Here is a 22424-nt window from a genome sequence, read left to right as displayed (position 1 = left end):
GGCTCACAAGCACCCTGGTGGCGCGGCAGGGTGCAGGCGCAGCCCCCGAACTCCCCCAGCGGAACGGCTACCACGGCAGCCGCGCCGTTCCCCGCAGCCCCGGCAGGGAGCAGCAGGGGAGCGCGGGCCGGGCCCTGCACAGGCACGTACGCGAACACCCACACCCGCGCACGGACGCGTGTAGCCGCCGCCGCCCGCGCCGCACCGGCTCCCGCCGCGCTGCCCCCGGCCCGCCAGCGCCTCCCAAGGTCACAGCGCCCCACGGAACGGCCGGGCGCCCGCAGGTGCGCAATGGAGGCGGGGGCACGGAGGGAGGGACGCACGGCCGCCCCAACCGCGCCGCCCCGCTCCCGGGGGCGCTGCCGGCCGGGCCAGCCACAGCTCCGCGGCCGCGGCGGATCGCGGGTTATAGCGGCCGATCTCTCCGCCCCCAGCGGAGTCTCCCTCCGCCCCTACCCGCGTTCTCCACCCCTTTCTCCGGCCGCGGAGAAGGGCATGGAGTTGGCGGGAGCCTATAAAAGCCCCTGAGAGCGCGCTGGGGCTACCGCGCTGCGACAGCCTCAGCGGACACCGGCGAGCCGCGCACCATGTCCCACCACTGGGGTTACGGCAGCCAGGACGGTGAGTGCCGGTGGGTGCAGGGCTCCGGCCGGCGCCGTGCGGAACATGTGCCGGCGGGTGCCCGGGACGTGCCCGCTGCGCGTCGCACCGAGCCCTTGCCCGGAGCGGGAATGAGCTCAGTGGCGCTTTTATTTTTTTAATTTTTTTTCTCTTAACCTTGAGATGCCACCTGCGCCCTCGCAGCAAGTCAGGCGCGCAGCACGACTTGCCTGGAGCATCTTCTGCGTTCCTACCGTCATTCCTTTACTTCAGCGCAAGGAAGAGGGGAGGACGGGGCGCTGCTCCACCAAGACGGGGTGGCCTCTAGAAGGACTCCCCGATAAAACCCCAGCCTCCGAGGCTCAGAGACCGCCGGGTCCCTGTCTGGGTCCCCAGGTGGGATTTCCCCCCGCCTGTGTTGCCAGTCCCGGCAGCCCGCATAGATGGTACATTTATTGAGGGCTGAGACTGGTGTTAAAACATCCCGGTTTCTAGAGTGAGGGTTATCATTTCTATACCCCAAGCTTCGTGTCATTTCCCACCGAGCTGCTTTACACTCTCTTGCAGGACCCGCTCACTGGCACGAACACTTCCCCATCGCCAATGGAGAGCGCCAGTCCCCCATTGATATTAGCAGCAAGTCCGCCAAGTACGACTCCGCTCTGAAGCCTCTCAGCTTCAGCTACGATGCCAGCACGGCCAGAACCATCGTCAACAACGGGCACTCCTTCAACGTGGAGTTCGATGATTCTTCTGACAAGTCAGGTGAGAGACCTTGTCTGCGGGTGCAAGGATGGAGGTGGGAGAAACTGCTACTAACTCCATTACTGAAGTCTCTACTGGGGCCATAGGTGTTTTTAAAGATAAAAGAATAACACAGTGTTTTGACTTCAGTAAGGTCAGGATTTAGCCCTTAGGGTTCGGCATCCCCCATGGCTCCTTTAGATGAGAAGAAAACTGAGCTCCCACGAAAAGAAAACTAAGCCTATCTGGGCAGTTTTGAGCTGCCCTGCTCGGAACTTGAGTAAATTGCTTTATTTTTGTTTTAGTCAGAAGCATTTGGATAAGGGCTCAGCTGTGGGGGAAAAAAAAAAGGTTATTTGACAAGAACACTTTTAGGCATATATTAGCTTAAGCTGTGGACCAAATTATTGAAAGAAGAGGCAAAATACGTGATAGGAAGACATTGGTCTTAGAATAACAAGGGATTGCAGTTAACAACTTGGAGTAGAAATAGTTTGGAAATAGTTTCTTTGGTTATCAAAATATTATTTCTTATTTCTGAAGCCAGTATGCTCCCAGGTTAGTACAGAAACAGAGGAATGATCAGAAAATACCTCTTTGTTCTGTAATTTAGAAAAGTGTTCTTTCTGACATTTCTGGACACTGGGCTTTCTCGATAAAGATGATACATCTGGTACATTCCTACAAAGTCTGCTAGCAGGTAGTTGTTCCACGGCGTTCATCGTACTGTATGGTGAAATGAGACACTGAATCCTGCAAACCTTTTACTAATCCTTTCTGAAAGGAATGAAGAGGTGGAATCCAAGCCACAATTGCAACAATGGTTTTCTAGATTTGTAACTGTAGTTTTTCGTCTGTCTGGATTTGCAGAAATAATCACCTTACAACAATGACTGTACCTCTATTTTTAATTTAGACAGGAAAACCAATCCCATTGTAAGTCACTGTCTTCTCCCGACACTGCCTGATTTAACTTGCTTGAGCAAGTGCCCTGTTTTTCCTAAGCGTTTTGTTGGCAATGTGATTTACAGAATGGTGCTGAAAACAAATCATCCATTCCTACTAAAAATGTGGGGGTTTTGCAGATAATGTAACAGTATGACAGACATTCAGTGTTGTTCTCAGAAATTAACTTTGCATTTTAATTACAGTCTTTATACTGAACAATACTAAGTGGTCATCTCTAAGTGTTCACAGTCATGTAAATGCACATAGGTGTAATTGATACTGAACATCCACATTAATATTTTTATGGTTATAAAAGGAAAAAAGTATTCTGACTGCTTAGTTTTTCTAGAGCACTGAGGAGCTGAATGCATAGGCATTAAGTGTCATAGGCAATAAGGTAAGTTATTCAGAGTACAAAAGAAGGGATTATGTTTTCACCAGATACATAGGAGTCTCTCACTGAGCCCAAAGGAAACAGCTTCAAGTCCTCACAGTATAACAAAACAAAAAATGTTTTCCTTCTGTGTGTGCGTAAGTTTGGAAAGACTGAAAAGTAGCTTGGATTTGGTAACTTGGGGGGGAAATGGCAGGAATAATTTAAAGAAATGTCTGTAGGAAGAATGATTTTTGAGAACTCGGCGCAGAACCGGAACATCTGTGACAGGGATCCTCTGACAGGCAGTGACACAGCTTCAGAGTGGGAGGGTAGGAGATGCAAGTAGCTCTATAATCAGAAACTGATTATTCTTCAGAAAAAAAACATTAAACAGATCTCTATGAAGCCAGGTAAGTGTGGATCCTTCAGTATCGTGCTTCCTATTAAAAACTACAGTGCATAGAATCTACCTGGCAGCACACGAGTGGCTTCATTTGTATGCAGTTAACTAGGTAACCTACTTTCCTTACACAAAATAGAGATGTCTTTGACTTGACTCTGCTTGATTCACTCCTGACTATAATGAGTGCACCAAATTCTTGGTTAGACTGTGCAGCATTCACAAGGAGAAACTATAGGAGATAGGTGATGTGCTGATATGTTTTACAGAAGACAATGGAACAAAATCCTGTAAATACTTCCCACAGGCTGCAGTGCGTGTTCCTATGAGCTGTCCCACATGCAGTAATGAATTATCTGTGGTAGTAGGCGCAACATGAAGTAATAAGATCATTGTGTGTTGATTACTCATGTCTTTAAGATTATTCACAACCAAAGAAGTAGATCCATTAATTAAGAATCTTCAGTCTCATAACTAATGACACTGAAGTAAATTGAACAGCCATTCTAGGTATTAATGTCTGGTTGATTCTTGCTTTTTAGGGTATGTAAAATGATTTCTTGCAATAAAAAAATACAGGTAGTGATAGTATGGTAAAAATAGGTAAGAAAGCTAAAATTCATGTTTGGATAAAACTCTTTGAAAGTAGTTGCTACTTATTTCTTTGATTCAGCAAATAAGTTATGTGAATACTGTTGGTCACAAGTAACAACAAGTAGATATCAGAATAATCAAAATTTTGATGTAAAATGTTCTTCCTGAAATTCCTTTATTTTCTCTTAGAAAAGGTTGTCTTTTATCTTGTGTCCTTGCAGTTTTTGGTATATTTTCTTGACTTCTATGTGGAAACTTAATAGTGAACTTCCTCTTCCTGTTGCTGCTTTGTTTCTCTTCTATTTCAGTTCTTTCAGTTGCTTTCTTAGTTCTCATGTCCACTGTCTTTTAATAATGGTGAAAGTTCAAGTATTTGTAGACATTAATCTTGAAAATTTTTACAGTTTAAATAAAAGGAAAAAGTTTATATTATAAAAGTGTCACTAGGAATGAAACTACAAGTTCATTCAGTCTTGTATGCCAGGATCTCTCCTTGCACATATGAGTGAAGCAAATGGTGCTGATAATCATTAAGTTATAATAATGCACCTTATTTTAAGAGCTTAATAGCAAAATAATGTCTCATTAAGGGTACTTATTTTATCATATTAAACACTTTATAGGCTGCTGTAAGGCCATGTGTATCGTTTCACTCACTTTGGAAGACAGAACAAAGTAGGGACTTCTCAGAGCTGTAAAACCACAGGAAGTGACTTTGCTCAAGAAAACCTCCAGACCCCAAAAGAAGAATTTGTAACATACTTAAAATGTGTTCTCTATGTTAAGTTTTGCAGAAAACTTTTCAGAATTCACCTAAAACCTGAAGTAGGAAATTCTCACAGCGGTAGGCGTTTTATTTTGTGTTTTCTAATAATGAGTATGATGAACTTATAAAAGGAGGAATTCAACTAGCAATTAAAGTATTCCATAACGAGAATGTTAAAATGTAGCATTTTAGCTGTGGAATCTGACAGAAGTAGATTGCAGCTGTGGGGTAAGGCTCTAGAGGCATTACTGAATGTGCTGGTAATTTCTGCTGGTGGACAAGTCTCTTAATTATTTCATTTTTCTTTGCTGCTGCTGAGCTAGAGATACATTTACTTGGGACTTGGTCTTGGATTTTAATACTGACACTTTTGCAGATATTCAGTCATAGTATAACTTTAAAATTATGAGGAGACCCAAGGAGATGTAACTATGTTGACCTTGTAACTAGCCCCGCTTGGGAGACTTTCAGTAGTCATAATCAAATATATTACACAATTTTTCCTATAATTGTGTATAAATATTAATGAGGAAGCTTCAATTGTCTTGAATTATGACTCGCTGTAAACAAACCAATTTATTTTCTTATATTTGTTTTTCAGTGCATTAGCATTGCTTGGTTGGCAGTGAGTTACTCTGAAAGTTGTGCCGCTTGCTACTTTCCTACAGTTCTGCTTCAGCAGGTAAACTAAGGAAGAAACGCAGGTCTGCTGTCCTTAAGGCACAACTTTTAATCCAGTCACTGCTACTGGGCTATTCTTAGGTTTCCCAGCTCTGAAGGTGTAATATTACCTATGCCAGAATAATATTACATGTTATCAGTATACAGTCAAGGATCAAAGGTCCACAATACAGTATAGCCTAAGCAATGTGTTGACTCTTCAGAACCGTAAATCAGGGAACTGATTGCTTATAGCTTATGGGGACTGCATTCAGACACGTGCCCACGTGTTGCAAGTACCTTTGTGCGCCGGCTGACTAGAAAGTCAGAGGTCCCAGAGGGTGTGTGATCATCAAGTCATTTCTCTAGTGAACCAGGATCACCAGAAGCTGCAAAGCATATGAGAGCAGGTGAGTGGAGTGTCACTCTAGTGCTTCCAGGAACTGGGAAGGAAGATGAGAGGGCTGGAGGTCAGTCCCGCATGTTTCAGACCTTTTCTTTACAGAGCCCAAAAGTGCACTTCACTTACATCAGCTTTTTATTTTTTTAACATGCAACTTCTGAGCAGAAATTTGACATGGATTGTGCGTTTTAAGAATCATGGCAGGGTCCTCCTCTTCTTCCAAATTCCTTCTCTAGAGGTGCTTTTAGTGCAAATCAGGAGAAACATGTGAGCTGTTACTAGCTAGGGCCACTTGGAAAAGTTTATTTTTAAGATGCAATGAAGCTGGTGTGTCAGATGCCACCAGGACTACTCTTTCCAGTCTGAGTGACTGCTGAGTATTTAGAGGCAGTACTCACACCTTGAGTTTGTTCATCCTTCATTAGATCTCAGCATAGTCTGAGCACCATGTCCAATACACAATTTTCAGTACTGTAAGCAGTTATTACTGTAGTAATTAAGCCGTTAATTACTTTTAAGAGAATCTTAATGTTCCAACTCAGTTCTTAAAAAGTCATTGTCAGCTCATGCAGGGTGAAACATGAGGACTAAAGGCACTGTCCTGTGTCCCCGATCAGCCTTCCAACTCACAGACAATCTCCATTTAAGAGACTACATGAGAGATAAATTGCACTGGTCCCAGGGAGCGGGAGGAAAGTCGATAACCTAAATAGCTTCATCTCCTTAAGCAGGTCAGAGTCTCTCTGGCTGCTACCCAGTCTGGATGAAATAGTTCAACCGGGGTGAATCAGAACCACTGACCCACTGCCGCTACACACGTCTACAGACCCGCTGCGTTTTGGCAGATGTTTCATTCTGGCCTATCTCAGTGGAACATCCCTGTTGCCTTATCAGGCTAACCCTCTGGCAAGGTCAGAGTAGGTTGTGGTATTTTTTTTCATATGAGATATCAATTACGTATTTTTTCCTTCTGGTGAAGCCAGTTACAGATGTCTTCTGCAAGTATGATCCCTACAGTTCAGTGCTTGTGTGCTGCCTTGCTCTCCTGCTTGTCTTGATACAACGTCCTAGGAGGAATGTCTGATAGAGATAACATAAAGAAGGAAACATTTCATAAAATGTGATGCTCTGTGCTCTACATTTCACAGAAGTGGCAGCTCACCCTAACTGAACTCCTCAGTCTGTCAGACTGGGAAGCCCATTCTTGCATAAGAACACAAGGCTAATCCCTGGGCATCCTCATAAGAGCCTTTTTTGTGCCATTAATAGTGCATGGTGCTCAAGGCTTTTTTTTCCTCAAGTAATGCTTCGTCTACTTTGTCTCCTCAAGGCCTGCTTGCTATCATTCAGATATCTGTGTATACGTAAAAGCTTACACAACATTAACATTTATGTATATACTGTTTATATATTTATCTACACACATACCTACAACGTCATATACATGTGCATATCTACTGTAGGCCGATACAAAATCATGGCTTTTTGCCAAAGCAATGTGTGTGCAAGCCAGCTGTCCTTGAAGGTAGATCCTTGAAATGTCCTGCTGCTAGGTGTTTGTTTGGTGGTACTTCAATTAGAACTAAATTTCTGAAGTTTTGAGGTCGGGCCATCCATCGTGCTGTAGTGGACCCATTGTTTCAGGTTCTGGAAGGAGCTTTTGCTGTCAGTGGTTTCCATTTGAAGAACATTTTCTCATTCTGCATTTTCTCAGAGCGATAGAGTAGTATTTTTTCTTACTATGCTAATTTGTATGACAGGATTTCATTCTACCTCATGAAACTACTTTGTAGTTCAGCCATTTTGATTACTTCTTTGACAGGTTTATTGCCTTGATGACATTTATTAGTCATGTGCTCCATATAGAGAGAACATCCCACAGGACCTAACTAAATAACAGTAATTCCACAGTTTTGCTGTGAAAGTTCACACGTGTGGATTCTGTTGCTCCCTGAAAAAAGGTATGAAGTGGGCCACAGTATTTTTTACGAAGCTGTTCTGTTCTACGTGGGAAAGGTAACTACCCAGTGACTTGCCTTTACACAGAACTGTGAAGTTGTGTGGCCTCAGTAAACAGCTGGCCCAGGTGCAGCAAATTGGCCTTTCATTTCTCTGTGGTTCCAAGTAGCCTAAGAAAATGTAATGGAGACAAATCTAGTTCACCTTGTTTATTCAAGAAACCCCACACAGTTCATGTGGTTGTTTGACTTTCCAAATTAGCTCTGGTAATATTTATTTTTACCTAATTTGGAAGATATGAGATCATTTAATATACGGTGCAATATAATTACTGGATGTTACTAGTGTAACTTCTTCAGTAAAGGATAGAAGTTTGAAAATAGTTACTATTTCTAATCTAAGTAGCTCCAAATTCATCTCGCTGTAGCTTTTCAAGTATCTGTAAAATAGGAAAAAAAGTTTTGGTTTTAAGTTGTCGTCTTGGGCTGTTACACATCTATGGAGACCAGGTTACTGACGTAGATTGTGTTGAGAAGGATGAAACTGTAAGAAAATAATGTGGTTTCCAGGTTGGCTTGTGCTGTCTTCACTTTGCATCTGAAGCTGTGCTATATCACAAATGGGAGCACAGCTATGTAGTTGTTTCCAGGATGGTGTGCATGAATACTGATTTCAAAAAGAAGTGAGCTAATGATGAGGTGCTCAAATGTAGATGAGAATTTTCCCATCCTTCAAAAAATGGGGATGGAAAGGCTGGACTGCTGTCATCAGTGTGGCCTGAATCTGTGTTTGTGTCTCATGGGACAAGGATGGGGAAGTTCCTGGTAGGAAGTTGCTCTGATTCTTGATGAGCTTCTACTTTGCAAAAGCTGTTACTGTTTATTCATGGTTTAAAAAGCTTGTGCTAGGAAAAAAATGAAGCTCTAACATTTCTACTTTGCCTTTTAAGTTTAATTTTAAATCTTACTTCTTTGGAAGGGCTGAGAACTATTAAAAAATAACTGCTTAATGTAGGCTAGAACAAGAAGGGCTGTTCTGTAATTAAGCCTGCTGAATTTGTATTCATTTACACTAATCTAATTATTACTTTCTTTGAATGCTCTGCTATGAGTCAAAATAAGCTAGTGCTGGATTTGAGAACCGCAGAATGAGAAAAGTAAGCGAAAACTGCAAAGAGATTTTTTTTGTGCATCTTTTGAGTTTTATGAGACTGTAGCAAACTGTGTAGAGAAATAACACTGCAACTGGATTAAAGAAGATTGCATGGTTCTGCTTTTCAGCATGCTTTTCATTGATTAATAATGGCAGACTAACCTGTGCCGTGCTAATGCTTTCTGAGGTTGGGGAATGGTGGAGCCTCAGTCCATTTGTACCTGCGATGAGCAGCAAGTGGATTAGCTGGAGGAACTGAAACTGACACACTGCAACTCCATTACATTATTTTTAAATTAATCACAATATTGTGTGGATTAAATGATTTTGCATCTGTAAAGACATAGCAACCAATTACTTCATTTTCAGAAGGGACTAATGCACATTCACAGTCGTTGTTCTGAGAAAAACTATTCTGATTCGTAGTCCTGTGCTTGAAACAATTATGCTTCTTGGCAACTAGCACACAAAAGTAGAATAAGAAACATAACAATAGAATAAGATATGTTCCTATTTAATTACTTTAAGTAGCCATTCTTCTTTGTGTCACATAGCTTGGCAATAGGTAGGGCAAGTCTTGGTCTCTTGGCTGTTCAGTGTTGGCTACAGTATCAGAAATTACAAAGACTGCACTGGAACATATATTCACATTTTTCAAAGAGAAATACGTGTTGGGAGGCTTCTAAATATATTTACCAAAGAAGGAGCCCCAGGCAAATGAAATTTTTCCACTGAACCCAAATTTTGCATGTGTAAGGCACACCAGTGAGAATGAATGTATTTCATATATATCTTATTTAATTGTCATGTATTCTGGTTTTTTTTAGTCAAATCCTTCTCACCTTATTGCCAAGTATCCATGGCTGTTGTTGTCCGTGCTTGCACAAAACCAGAATTTTCCAAACCTGAACAGACAGTGACCTCCTCCTATCTGCATTTGACGTATATTTTCACATGTGCACGTATTGTGATAGTGTCTAGACTAATTGCAGACTGAGAGGAAAGCATCTTTATTCCACAGAACCATTTTGTTTGTGGCACATACACAGAGCACACTTCCATATATGTTATATCTGATGTCAACACTCTTCTGTCACTTTATTGTATATATGTATTTATGTGTTTTGAACTCTAAGATATAACTTCAAATTACATTTTAAAATATTTTTATCTTTAAATATTAACATCTTAAAGATTTAATTTTGAATTTAAGATGTTTAGCAACAGAAAACCAAAAACAAAACACACAGACCAGTGTGAAACCTTGCTCTAGTAACTTAGATAAATAGCTCTATTTAGTAGAACTATTTGTTATTGTTCTGTGCTTTATGCTGCACTGGCGGAGACATTGTGCTGTGAGCATTTTGCAGTAATAGGGCTTGATCCTGCATATTGTAATGGTGGTTGGTCACAGTTTAAGTACAAGGTTAAAACTAATAAGCAGAGTGAAGGAGCTCAGGGGAACTCGCTCTGGTATAATTGAAAGTGTGGTGGGCACTCCGCTTACAGGAGTCCCATGGCAGCAGTAATGTCAGACAGTGGAGGGCATAAGTAAACACCTCATTTCCAATCCATATTTTAAAAATCTGCCTCTGTGGGTATTGTCATTCTCACCATCATTATTGTTAAAGTCATTCTTGAGGAGTGAAGGATGGGAGGGACAAGCGCTGTGAATTCACATCTCAGCAGTGCCTTGCCCTGTGCCTGGGCACTTGGACTTGCTGCAGCTAACAGGTGTTTTGCTTTAATTTGGAACCAAAAGCATTTCACTCAGTCCAATCCACCACAGGATTTGCAGGATTAAGGCCTAAATGGATAAAGAGTCTAAAATGAAGGGACAGAGCACATTAGTAAGTGAAAGATGATTTGTCCTTCAGGTGCACTTTGATGGAGTAACTATATTGGGGGTCTTAAAAAGCCTGTTGGCCTTTTTTATTTGGTGACAGAAAAGTTACATCCTTAGCTCTGTCCTCATCACCTGTGATATTAGCATGCCTGTTAAATTGCTGATGAGACACTTTCTGTAAAGTCACTTATGTTTTTTACACATTTATTACTGATTTTGGCATATTGCAGCGATGTACCATTGAGGATGATCTGGAGCAGCATGGCCGCATGCAGAGCAATGAACTGTAACTCATTTGGAAGACTTGAGGTGGATGTTCTCGTTTGAAGTGAGACTCCACAGCAGAGGTTGTGGGAGATGCTAATGGAGGCTCTTTGCTTTGCAGTGCTGCAAGGAGGAGCGCTGGATGGGGTCTACAGGCTGGTGCAGTTTCACATTCACTGGGGATCCTGCGAGGGCCAAGGGTCTGAGCACACCGTGGATGGTGTGAAGTATGATGCAGAGGTAGGTTGTGCTTTACCTTCACTTTTTTCTGTATAATGAATATATATTTAAATAAAAACAAAGCACAACAAAAACAACAAAAAAAACCCTGCTATGGTAGCAACTTCTCTACACATCTTAATAGGGCAAGACATTATGGGGATTACCACATAACATTTTGGTACAATGCCACTCCAGGACCTATTCCCTGCAGTTGCAGAGGTTAGAATTGAAGGACTTTTGTACTGTGGTGTTTTTGTTTGTTTGTTTGTTTTCAGCTACTTCATATCAAAGAAACTACAGAAGTGGAAAAATCCACATCTATTATCCCTGTGTTTTTCCCTGCTTTCTCGATGACTCATAAGAACAATGAAGAAATAGAATCACGGCACCTTTGTACAGGCACATCCACTTTCCTGGCTTCAATTTTTAACATCAGAGACATTTAGATAAACAACAAGATAATTTGGGGTCAGACCCTTTAATCTTTTGGTAGCAAAGAAGCAAGGGGAGCTGTGAAGAGGGCGGGGAGCAAAGTGAGACCTTGCAGGCACTACCTGTGATAGTCTCAGGACTCCAGATGTCCCTTGGGCCACTTAAGACTGTATTACAGTCCTATTACAGAAATTAAGTGACTTCAGTGCCTTGCATCCATTTCTTTGTCCTCTGTTTAGAAATCTACCTCTGGATGCTGTGACAGACTGGTTTTTTTAACCCTTTCATCAATGCATGTTGACTGAACAAACCTGTAATTTGCATTGACAGATAAAAGAAATGGCCCCACAAATTCATTCGCTCTGCTACTTTATCATGAGATAAAGTAGCCTTTGTGTTATCTGAGAAACTTTCCATTGCCTGACATCTCTTGATAGTACCATGATTACTTGCTTGACTTGACTTGCTCTGCAAGGAAACAGCCAGATGAACTTCATTTTTTATTTCTGAGTTATTTCTAATTAAAGCAACATCCTGTCTAATGTGACCTGGAGATTTATTTAATTTTTTTTTTTAAAGGGTTTCCAGAAAAGGATGGAATGGTTTTTTAAAACTCTCTAGAATGCAGGTCAGATCTGTAGTTAATGCCTCTTCTCCCCGACACTGGGCAATTGTGTCTTTCAGTGTTGATAAGAACTCTAGGATTCATAGCAGTAAAATACTGTATCAAAATCCTGCAGTCTGCATGCAGGAAAAACTCAGGGTGAAGATAACAGGAGCTTCAGACTAAAAGCAGAATGATACAGCCACAGTTTGCATTTAAAACTCATCTGGGAATAAGAGTGAGAAGCAAAATAAAATACATGACAGAAAACTCTTTGCATAAATAAAACTTGAAAGTAGATGAATGATTCAACAAATTCTTAACTGTACACAAAAGTTTTTAAATCTCAGCAGCAAAACAACATCTGCTCTTAATGTTTAATAAATTACTTCCCTGCATCCTCATTTGTAAGATATTATGGATGGAATATCATCTTCATAGTGCTGCTTCTTTTCTTGTTCCTAGCTCCATATTGTTCACTGGAATGTAAAATATGGTAAATTTGCTGAAGCTGTGAAGCATCCTGATGGTTTGGCTGTGGTGGGCATCTTCATGAAGGTTAGTTAAACTTTCTCTTTTGTATTATTTGGATGAGTCCAGGATGTTCATTGTGTTGCAGGAGGACCTAAGGGCCTAAAATATAGAATAAGGCAGCATTACGCTATACTGCATAAACCTATAGAGGCCAGCTGGTGCTACAAATTCTTGACTTTCTCTAAAAATTGTACACCAGCAATGGAGTATGGCTGCCATCCATCACTGTGGTGGCCCTGGAGCAGCACTTGCCTTCATCATGATGATGGCGCTGCCATAGCTCTTGCCAATGAAAGGTGATGCACGTAACTGACAAAGTTATGTGTGTATGAATCTGCAGTAGGACCAGCCTAAATAACACCTATTTTCCCTTTTCTGTCATCGTTAAATGTCCAGAGCATTTTGTCTTAGTGGAATTGTCTTCACAGATGGTTGGAGAAGGTGATTGTGCCCCAGCAGTCTGCACTCTGTCCTGGCCGCACTGTATTGTATTAGGAGGGTGACTTACATGAAAAAAAGACCAGCTCAAGTCCAAAAATAAATCCATATATCAAAAATGAAAATATCTTCATTCTGTCCAGTGTCCTTGGCTGACCCATTTGTGCTGATTGTCAACTGGCATGATTTTACAGAGACAATTCCAGTTGCTTTTGCTGTAATATTCCTGTTATGTAATGAAATGATGCAGAGAAAATGTGTTGTAAAATGTTTCCTTGAGAGCTGTATCAGAAAGCTAAACATATCATGAGAGTGCATGGTTATTTTCTTTTCATATGGTTTGTATTACAGGTAGGAAATGCCAAGCCTGAAATACAGAAAGTTGTGGATGCTCTGAACTCCATTCAAACCAAGGTAATATTTGCTGTCTCTATTGATTTACACCAATCCCAATTGTGCTGTTGTCTTCTCCAGAATGTGGATTATTTACTTCTTCTCAGTCTGCTACATGTACAGAAGTAAAACAAATCATCCTGTCGTCAGCATTAATGCTCCTGTAATCTTAAATGCAGAAGAGATTGAAATGAAGTTGCGGTACAGGGCAGGGAATACTAGGAATGGTGATGTTTCTCTGTCTTGTAACTGCATTTAAACCTATAGGGTAGGACTCAGTGTCTGAATCTAAATTATTCTGCCAGGTGCCCTTTCTGGTCAGTGGTGACAGATGCAGAATTCACTTCCCCTCATCTCTGTGTCTGTGGGATGAATTTTGTTTCTTCTCTTGGCTATTTCTAGACATAGTCCAGATAAATTTGATCGGGAGATATAACTCTTAGGAAAAAAAAAATGCCTTTCTGTAATTTAAACATCGTGAAGTGTGTATGTGGTCTTAATGAGCTGAGTAATGAGAAACGAAAAGTACTTCCTGAGTAATTAGGTACCTTCATAGTGGGTAAAGGACTGTCCCAATGAGAAATGTGGGCAGGAAAAATAAGAGATGACAGCGTAGTTTTATTTTTTATCAGGCTTCCTTTGAGGTGAAATGGATGTTGCCATTTACTGCAATGGACTCTGAAACAGATCTCCCAGGTTTTCTATTTCGGTGTACATGGCATCTGAAAAATTGTTCCTTCAAGTGGGGTCAGATTGTATCTCTAGGAGCAAGGAGCATAAATTCAATATTTGAAATGATAAACAATGTCTTCAAAGTCTTGAGACGTAAGAAATATGTTACTGAAAGTCTTTAACCTGAGGGTGCTGTAGGAGACACTCAACACTACACGCCAAACTAAATTTCTGCCTTGCTCCAAACATTAAGTTTCCCGTATAAGTTTTTATTACTGCAAGCCCAGCGTGTGTATGTGATCTCTCCCCTGACATTAGCCTACCTGCTCTCTTTATTGTAGGGGAAGCAAGCTTCCTTCACAAACTTTGACCCCACTGGGCTGCTTCCTGCATGCAGAGACTACTGGACATACCCTGGCTCACTGACCACCCCACCACTGCTTGAATGTGTCGTCTGGCATGTTCTGAAGGAACCCATCACTGTCAGTCCTGAGCAGGTAGGTCTCCAATGGATGGTGCCGGCAGATGTGTTCCAGGGTCATACTGATTTCTGTGGTTCAGCCCTCCTGCTGGGCCATGGAATGTCCGTTTCTGTTACTGCACAGCTGTGCAGGGCAGTATGTCCTACATATCATGTCAAAAATATATATCTGAAGTGGTTATGGTTTTCTGGTAGGACTCCACTTCTATGCATGGAAGTAGAACTTGCTGTAAATCCTAAGGCTGTCCTGCATTTGTGGACACAGGGAAAATTTGGGGAGGTTTAAAAATTTAATCAGGCTTTCCAGATAACATGGTTAGAGCTGCCATATAGTAAAAATGTGGGAAATTCGTAGCACCCTTGAAAGGACCATTTGCACTTGCAGGGTTTGCCTGACATGTATTGTGAGCATCAGCACATTTGCTGTACATGGACACATCACTTATCTGGGTGTACTTGCCCTGAAAATACTGGGTTTACCAAGCATCTGAAGAACATCTATTCTGCATCCACAGTCACACAATGTAGACCTGTAGTTGGTTTGTTGATCTTCCAGCATTTCCAGGACACAGAGCTCATTTTACAAGTCCTGTTCAGCCCAGAACAGACTGGAAGTCCCACGCAGAATTGTGGCAATCCTAACAAAACTGCCTTGTTTGTAAGACAGAAAACTTGCAAATTCCAGAAGTCTGCTGCCTGTAAAAATGCTTTATTCTGGTGAGCAGCTTGAGGAGGACAGTCTTCCTAGCAGAAAGGCGATTGTGCAGATTAAATCACTCCTGGCCCTAGCTTTCTGCACCATCCATTAATGAAATTGCATAGAGGCAGGATTCTGTCCTCAGGTTCCCATCTGTGCACTTGGGAGATAAAAATAGAATCTAGAGCCTATAAATATAAACTAACCCTGAAGGGCTTTAGTTTACCCTTCAAACTCTTAAATCCCTTTTATCAATGGTAGATGTGCTAACAATATACACATAATTCTGGGGGTTTTATTCAGCTGATGTGAAAAAAGTGCAACTGAGCTGTAATAGGACTTAATGTAATAAAAGATAGAAAAAATGACAAGGAAGAACTATTGGAAATAATAATTAAAGTGGTGATTACCATTAATGAACTGCAAGGGAGCATGGAAGTTGACACTGTGTACTTGTTCTAAACTGCTGGTATTGCTATTGATAGTCCAAGGTTTGCAAATATGGTTTTATTATAGGGCAGGAGCACATTCACCAAAATAGAGTTGTTTTTCCTACTACACCTACATTAACCACCTACAAGTGGTAAAAGACACCACTTGTTTCTCCCACACTCAACCCTCCATATTACCGTCAACGTTTCAAAAATGGATTTGGGATCAAAACAGCATGTGTGGCAGCTTGCCTTTTCATTCCAGACCTGATCAAACAAGAAAACACAAAGCAAAATACTGACACTGGATTTAAGTTGAACTGGTTTTCCAAAGATAGATAAAAGCTGGATATTACAACAGGGTGTAGTGAGCCTGTTGTTGTTTGCTATAGTGACACAGCAGTTCCTGGCAGAGGTTGAGCTCTGAACTTTGTTCTGGTCAGTCCTGAAGGTGAAATCTTCTCCTGGGCTGGTCAGTGCTGGGGGCTTTCCTCCTCAAATGAGGGGATGCCTAGCCTGCAGCCTGACTCGTGAAATCTTGTATCCCACCTACATATTTCTATCAGCAGTTCCAGCTGTCTTTGTGAGATCGTATTTGAGGTGGCTTATTATTTTGACACAGTCTTTTTATTAGTTTTGCAGATGCCCACTTAAGACATAAGAGCTTTTATTACATCAGACTGTACAAACACTGATTTTTGGCTCAAGAACAAGCTCTAGAAGCTTGCAGGGTGCTACTATTGATGTGTAACAGTTTTCCCACTCACAGCATTTGAAAATCAAGATATCTTGAATGAAATTGTCTGCTTTAATTTGACCAAGGGTAGTCTTTTTTTTTTTTTTTTTTTTTAAATGTATCAACCGGACACAAAAAATGCTACTTTCTAAAGAGCCAAACCAGTACAACCTGCAAAGGATTCTGAAGGGGATTCAATTCAGATCCAGATCAAGGACAAACAGCTCTTCGTGCACGGGGTTCAGAAAGTGTGTGCCTATGTCTTTGTGCTTTCTTAGTTCTTCTTGCTGGGATATTTTGTGGGCAGGAAAGCCTGTGTCAGGAAATGGTGTGTATGAAATGCAGAGACACATGAGTCGCCGGTGATACCATCTTGAGACCGTTCATTAGTGCAGGTGAAACTTTTGGGCTGGACCTGTGGCTGAGGCCCAAGGTCTATACCTCTGGTAGTCCTGCTGAAGCAAGAGCAGGCATTTGAGAATGTTTGTGCCTTTTTCCACAGATGTGCAAACTCCGTGGCCTTTGCTTCAGTGCTGAGAATGAGCCCGTGTGCCATATGGTTGACAACTGGCGGCCATGTCAGCCCTTGAAGAACAGAGAAGTCAGAGCTTCCTTCCAGTAACCTCAGCACCGAGACCATTAGAAGTTGCTGTGTTTGTGAGGAGCCCCTTTTGCTAAGCACAAATCAAACCTTTGCCGGTGTGCCCTGGCAACATCTTGTTTCCCAGATTTGTTCTTTGTTTCTTTCACTTTGCATCTAAAAAGCCAGCTAATTAAATGTGAAAGGCTCTTGGCCAAATAGGAAAGGGTTCTTAAGGTGTGGGGTTGGGGGAGGTATTAAAGGGTGGCTGTGTGTGCATTTTGGTGACTATTACTGCGACTGACACTTGGGTATAACATGTCAAACAGCATGTTGGCTACTTGGGAGAGGATGTGAATAGTGAAATAAGCCATTTTAAGAAACCTCATCTGTTGGTGTGATAGTACACATAACTAACAATAACTTGAAGCTTTGTGAAAAGCACAGGAATACAGAATCTAGATACGCTTTAGGAAAAAAAAATGTATTTTTAGAAAGTAAAGCAAAATGAATATTGAGAATTAGAGTTCTTAGATTTTAAGAAACTGACATGTAAATATTTTTGAGACCGTTTTACATTTTTACCCATGTTATCAACAACCTTGACTATGTCTTAATAGTAGTATTGGATTTTTTTAATTAAAAATGTTCTAAGTTAAGTATTATCTCTAAAAGTTGTTATTACCATAGGAATAATACAAAATATCTTTTCATTGAAATAATATATGCTCTAATTTAAACAGGAAAATAATATTGTATTTTAGATAACTTCTCTAATAAATCTATACTTATATTTTTGCTTCCATGCTGTTATTTTACCTCAGGAAAGGAGTCACTAGTCTGTTTGCATTGTTGCATATTAAACATAATTACTAAACGTATAGTGTATTGGGAATTGGTTTCAATGACACTGAAGATGAATGCAAACTATATGGATATGTTAGGAAATTTTCTCTCAGTAGCTCTCTGATAGACAGCAGAAAGAAGTGTTAGTTTTCAGCAATCACTACAAATTATCATCAAAGTTGACTGCCTAAGAAAAGATCTGCTCACAAGAATTTTGAACAAAATCATACTGAAGAAAGGGCTTTTCCAAAGCAGTTTCTTGAACATCGCCCTTATGTGACAGCCCCAAAGCAAGATGCCTCATCTTTATGCAGAACCTCTATTCAATCAGTTTCTCCAACTAGAACAAACCTTTCAAGGCTGTGTCCCCAGCATTTGGGTTTTAGTCTCACAGAATCATATCATATGTGAATGCTTGAAGTGTAAGATGTATTTCAACAGAAATATTGCTGAGCAGACAACTTCCAGTAACTTCTGTTGCTGGATCCTTACTAGCTGATTTCTTATGTTTTCATGAACACATGTGCACTAGATACCTAAACATAAATCTGTTTTAAATCCACAAGATCCAAACAATGCCATGGGGCTACCTTCCTTCTCAGGCTCCTGGCTGCTGTGAGAAAAGCCATCTGAAAATCTCATCTCATTGGATTCTGGTCCTAGTTTTTAAGGCAATTTATTACAAGCTTCCTACTCCATCAGGCATCACTCTAATTTATAAGTTTTCAGTTGGGAAGCTGGGATTTTGAAATGTGAGAGATGGGAATGAGGCTTTCTCAGTGTGCATACATTTTCAGAAAACTTTGTCTGAAAAGCTGCCCCATTTAAAACACCTCCCGCATCCAAAACAAAAACACCAGCCCCCAAAAGCAGAACAGAAAAACAAAGTGTTCCTTTGCCACGGGTCATTGAATGGAGCCGTGAAGGTACTTGTCTCTTCCTACAGCTGTGTTGACTAATTCGGGTTCTTCATGTTGGGTGGTTTGAATACTTCTCTGACCCACAGGTCTGAGTGCTAATATAAGTGTCCCCTAAACAATCCAAGGGAGGTTACACCTCTAAAATTAGGGTTATATAATGGATCCAATACAATGTGGCTTAAAGCTGTTGAAGCAATCCGAGAGGGAATGCTTTACAGAATCACAGGATGGCTGCTGAGGTTGGAAGGACTCTGGAGATCATGTGGTCCAACCCTTCTGCTCCAGCGGGGCCACCTAGAGCAGGTTGCATGTCAGTATCTCCAAGGATGGACCCACTTACATGACCCATTTATTTCAGCAGACAGCATCCTTTTGTGCTTGTTAAGCAGTCACACTCAGCTCTTTCCTGGAATTGTGCACGTATGCCAGAACTTGTTCTCGAAGGTGGCAACCCTACTCTTTGCACAATGATTACATGTTATGGCAGTCCTAAAATTAAAAAATAAACCATGAGAGCCCCAGATTTTTGAATTTTAAACCCATATCTTGACAACTATGACACCTGGAATACTAGGTAATAAGACTTTTTGAGAAATGGTAGTCTTGTTGATACCTGTAGAGCTTAAATAGTATCCAGGTTGGTGTGTGACAGAGAATGTGAACTTCTGCTTAATGACTAGGATAAAAACCTGGAAAACCCTGTGAAGTTCCAGCCACCGCTGCAATAAAAAGTTCCATATCTCATACTCCATCGCACTTCAAGGTTGCTTCATAAACAGGAAGTAACAGCAAAGACAACCAACATCAGCTGTATATTTATCATCTTGTTTGCAGGAGCCTGTTTACCTGGAATGTTGCCAGTGTCATATGTTTGCCTTTGCAGAATATGAAGTACTTTAGTTTTCAGCCAGACAGCGCAAGCTGGTGTTCCCACGTCATACACATGGTGTAAAGGAAGAGCCTGCTGTGTGTCTTACCTGTGTGGTCTACCGGGGAACACTGATCTTCATTTTCCATGTTCTTTTCTTTCTTTTAAAGTGAACAATTTTTGAGGACCACCCCCAAATAAAAATTCTCATAAAACCCGTTCTCCAGCATAAAATCGTTCATAGGCTTATCACAAAATAACACTCTGCAGTTAGACTGTTGTGCAGTGGATAGCCTTTTCAAGGAAGATATATATATTAAGGCCAACCCAGAAATGAAGAAAACAATTTCCCTGGCATTCATGATCAATTTCCTTAATGATGAGTTCCATAAATGTGAACAGAACCATCCAGTTCTTCTTCCTGACCTCTGTTCTCCTTCACTATTTGCTTGTAGGAAGAGGTTGTAATTAGGTGCTGTGTTCTGCAGCACGCTTAACACCCATTATAACATCACACTCAGACTTGTTTCAGCTGGAAAACTGTTTATGAATTCATAATGAAAAAAAAAGAGACCACTTTGGTCATGGAACAGAAGATGCCCCACTGCAGGTAATTGTGTTACTACTGTCAAGTAGGCAGCTCTGGTTAAAGGGAAATTTATTTAGAAGGAAAAAAGAAAAGAAAGAAGGCTAGTGTGTTAATCTGAAGTCATTGTAAGATGCTCAGCCAACACTTTGATGGGGGAAAGAGAGAAACACGTTCACTTGCAAACTGTTCATTTTGCACAGTTTGTGATCTTGTCTCGCACTTGCCTGCCAACTCCATGTGTTAGAACATTTTATGATTTCTCCACTGCTATTTCTAAGGGTTGGATGTGTCCTAGATTGACATGGGCGGGTAGACTATGATTAGAGATGTTCCCTGGGAGATTAGATAATAATGCCCTGCATGAAGTCAGCAATATTTATAGAAGTCCAGATAGTTTGTAGAAGAGTATCACTCATTAAATAACAGCTTTAGGATTTTCTAGCTCTTCAAAGAAAAGCCCTGCAAGCAACAGCTGTGTCAAATCTAATATTGTAGAAACAAGCAGTGATGAAAGTGCAGGTAGGGGCTTTATTGAAACATGAGCCACTTCCTCATCCAGACCACAGCATCTCAGACAGTCACGTAGCACCTGGTGACAGTTGCTTACACTGAGTGTTTGATATATTTTAAGTCTATCTGGCAACTGGACACTCCACTGCTGTCCCCTTCCTCTTTCAGTATGACAGTAAAGGGCTGCGCTGCCTCCGTGCCATCAGTGGTCCGCTCAAGCCGTGAGACTGCCCAGCCAACAACTAGGTAAAGGAACAAGTGCAATGGGCGCGTGTTTGAAGCCACCATGGCCCCATACCAAACAGTGAGAGGTACAATGACAAAAAATTTCAGGGATCCCTGACTAATTTTAGACCACAAGTTTCACTATTCTTTTATCCAAGCCACAAACTAAAGCCATTTCAGGTGTGTCCCCATCCCAGTGAGGATTACAGTATAGTGATTCCCCAGGCTCTCATGTTCATCCAACATCAAGCTCTTCAGGATGCTTGCTTTAGTTCAGAGCTCGAAGGGACACAGGTGTGTTGCCTGAGCTGATGGACCCAAATTCTCAGCAGGACTCAGTGGTAACATGGTGTAGCCGTGTTTCTCCTGATCCCAGAATAGAGTCAGTTTTGAATAGTGAGGATGCCAATACACTGCAGCATATTAAACAAGACAAAGATATCCTCAGGACATTTTGAAAAAGGCAATATATAAGCCCTGATTTTATGATCCTGTGTAGTATGAGGCATTGTATATACATATGACAAGAGGTACTCACTGCTCTTTTGAACTCACACCCTGAAACATAGCAGAAATGCATTGAGACAATATGCAATGAACATGTGATTAGAGCAGACAGTTGGATATCAACTACATATTTTTCTTGAGGGATGGGTTTTAAGGAGTCCCATAACATCATTCAGTATTCAAGGACCTGGAAAATTTGCTGCAAAGTACTAGAATAGAATAGACTATTTCAATTGGAAGGGACCTATAATGATAATCTACTCCAACTGCCTGACCAAGTTAAAGCATGTTGTTAAGGGCATTGTCCAAATGCCTCTTAAACACTGACAGGCTTGGGGCATCAACCATCTCTCTAGGAAGCCTTTTCCAGAGTTTAACAAGCCTCTCAGTAAATAAATAATTCCTAATGCCCTAATGCCTCCCCTGGTGCAGCTTTGAACTACTCCCACGTGTTCTATCACTGAATCCCAGGGAGAAGAGATCAGCACCTCCCTCTCCACATCCCCCCCTCGGAAAGCTGTAGAAAGCTGTGAGTTTGCCAGTCAATCCCCTTTTCTCCATACTAGACAAGCCCAAAGTGCTTAGCTGTTCCTCACAAGACATTCCTTCCAGCCCATTCACCAGCCTTGTTGGCTGCTTCTGTCTGGGGAGCCCCAAGATCAATCAGGGAAAAAGTCTATGTGGCACTTGGGTGCCTTGGACCAGGGATACCATGGGCAGAAAGCTTTCTCTGTCTGCAGTGCTGCACAAAGGCTGTCTCTCAGAGGTACAACAGACATGCCAAGGCTGATAGAGCTAGGTTCTCCTTCTGAATGCTGATCTCCAAAGGTCAAGTCCAAAGGTTCAGCTCAATCCAACATGTTGGGAGGACTCCACCTCTAGGGTTCACCAGTGTAAGAAGTGGAACCAAACCAGCAAGAATCATCTTTGCTGATCAAGTGCCACCCTATACATAGAGGAACCAAGCAGGCTAGGTTAAGGACTCATGAGACCTTCTGTCCCACTCTGCTCCACAGCTGTGTCTGCT

General features: G+C 41.5%; 1 protein-coding gene across 1 annotated transcript; it reads left to right on the top strand.

The window, feature by feature from the left end:
- Positions 1 to 461: 461 nt before the first annotated feature.
- LOC308037091 (carbonic anhydrase 2) lies at positions 462 to 17725 on the top strand. Its single transcript, XM_080338596.1, has 7 exons — positions 462 to 621; positions 1168 to 1365; positions 10834 to 10952; positions 12436 to 12528; positions 13294 to 13356; positions 14349 to 14504; positions 16855 to 17725. The coding sequence occupies exons 1-7, from the start codon at positions 588 to 590 to the stop codon at positions 16972 to 16974; spliced, it is 783 nt and encodes a 260-aa protein (XP_080194722.1). The 5' UTR covers positions 462 to 587; the 3' UTR covers positions 16975 to 17725.
- The last annotated feature ends 4699 nt before the right edge of the window (positions 17726 to 22424 follow it).

Source organism: Nesoenas mayeri (assembly GCF_963082525.1).
Source record: "Nesoenas mayeri genome assembly, chromosome: 2".
In the NCBI taxonomy this organism is placed as follows: Eukaryota; Metazoa; Chordata; class Aves; order Columbiformes; family Columbidae; genus Nesoenas; species Nesoenas mayeri.
This window is presented reverse-complemented; position numbering and strand designations above follow the sequence as displayed.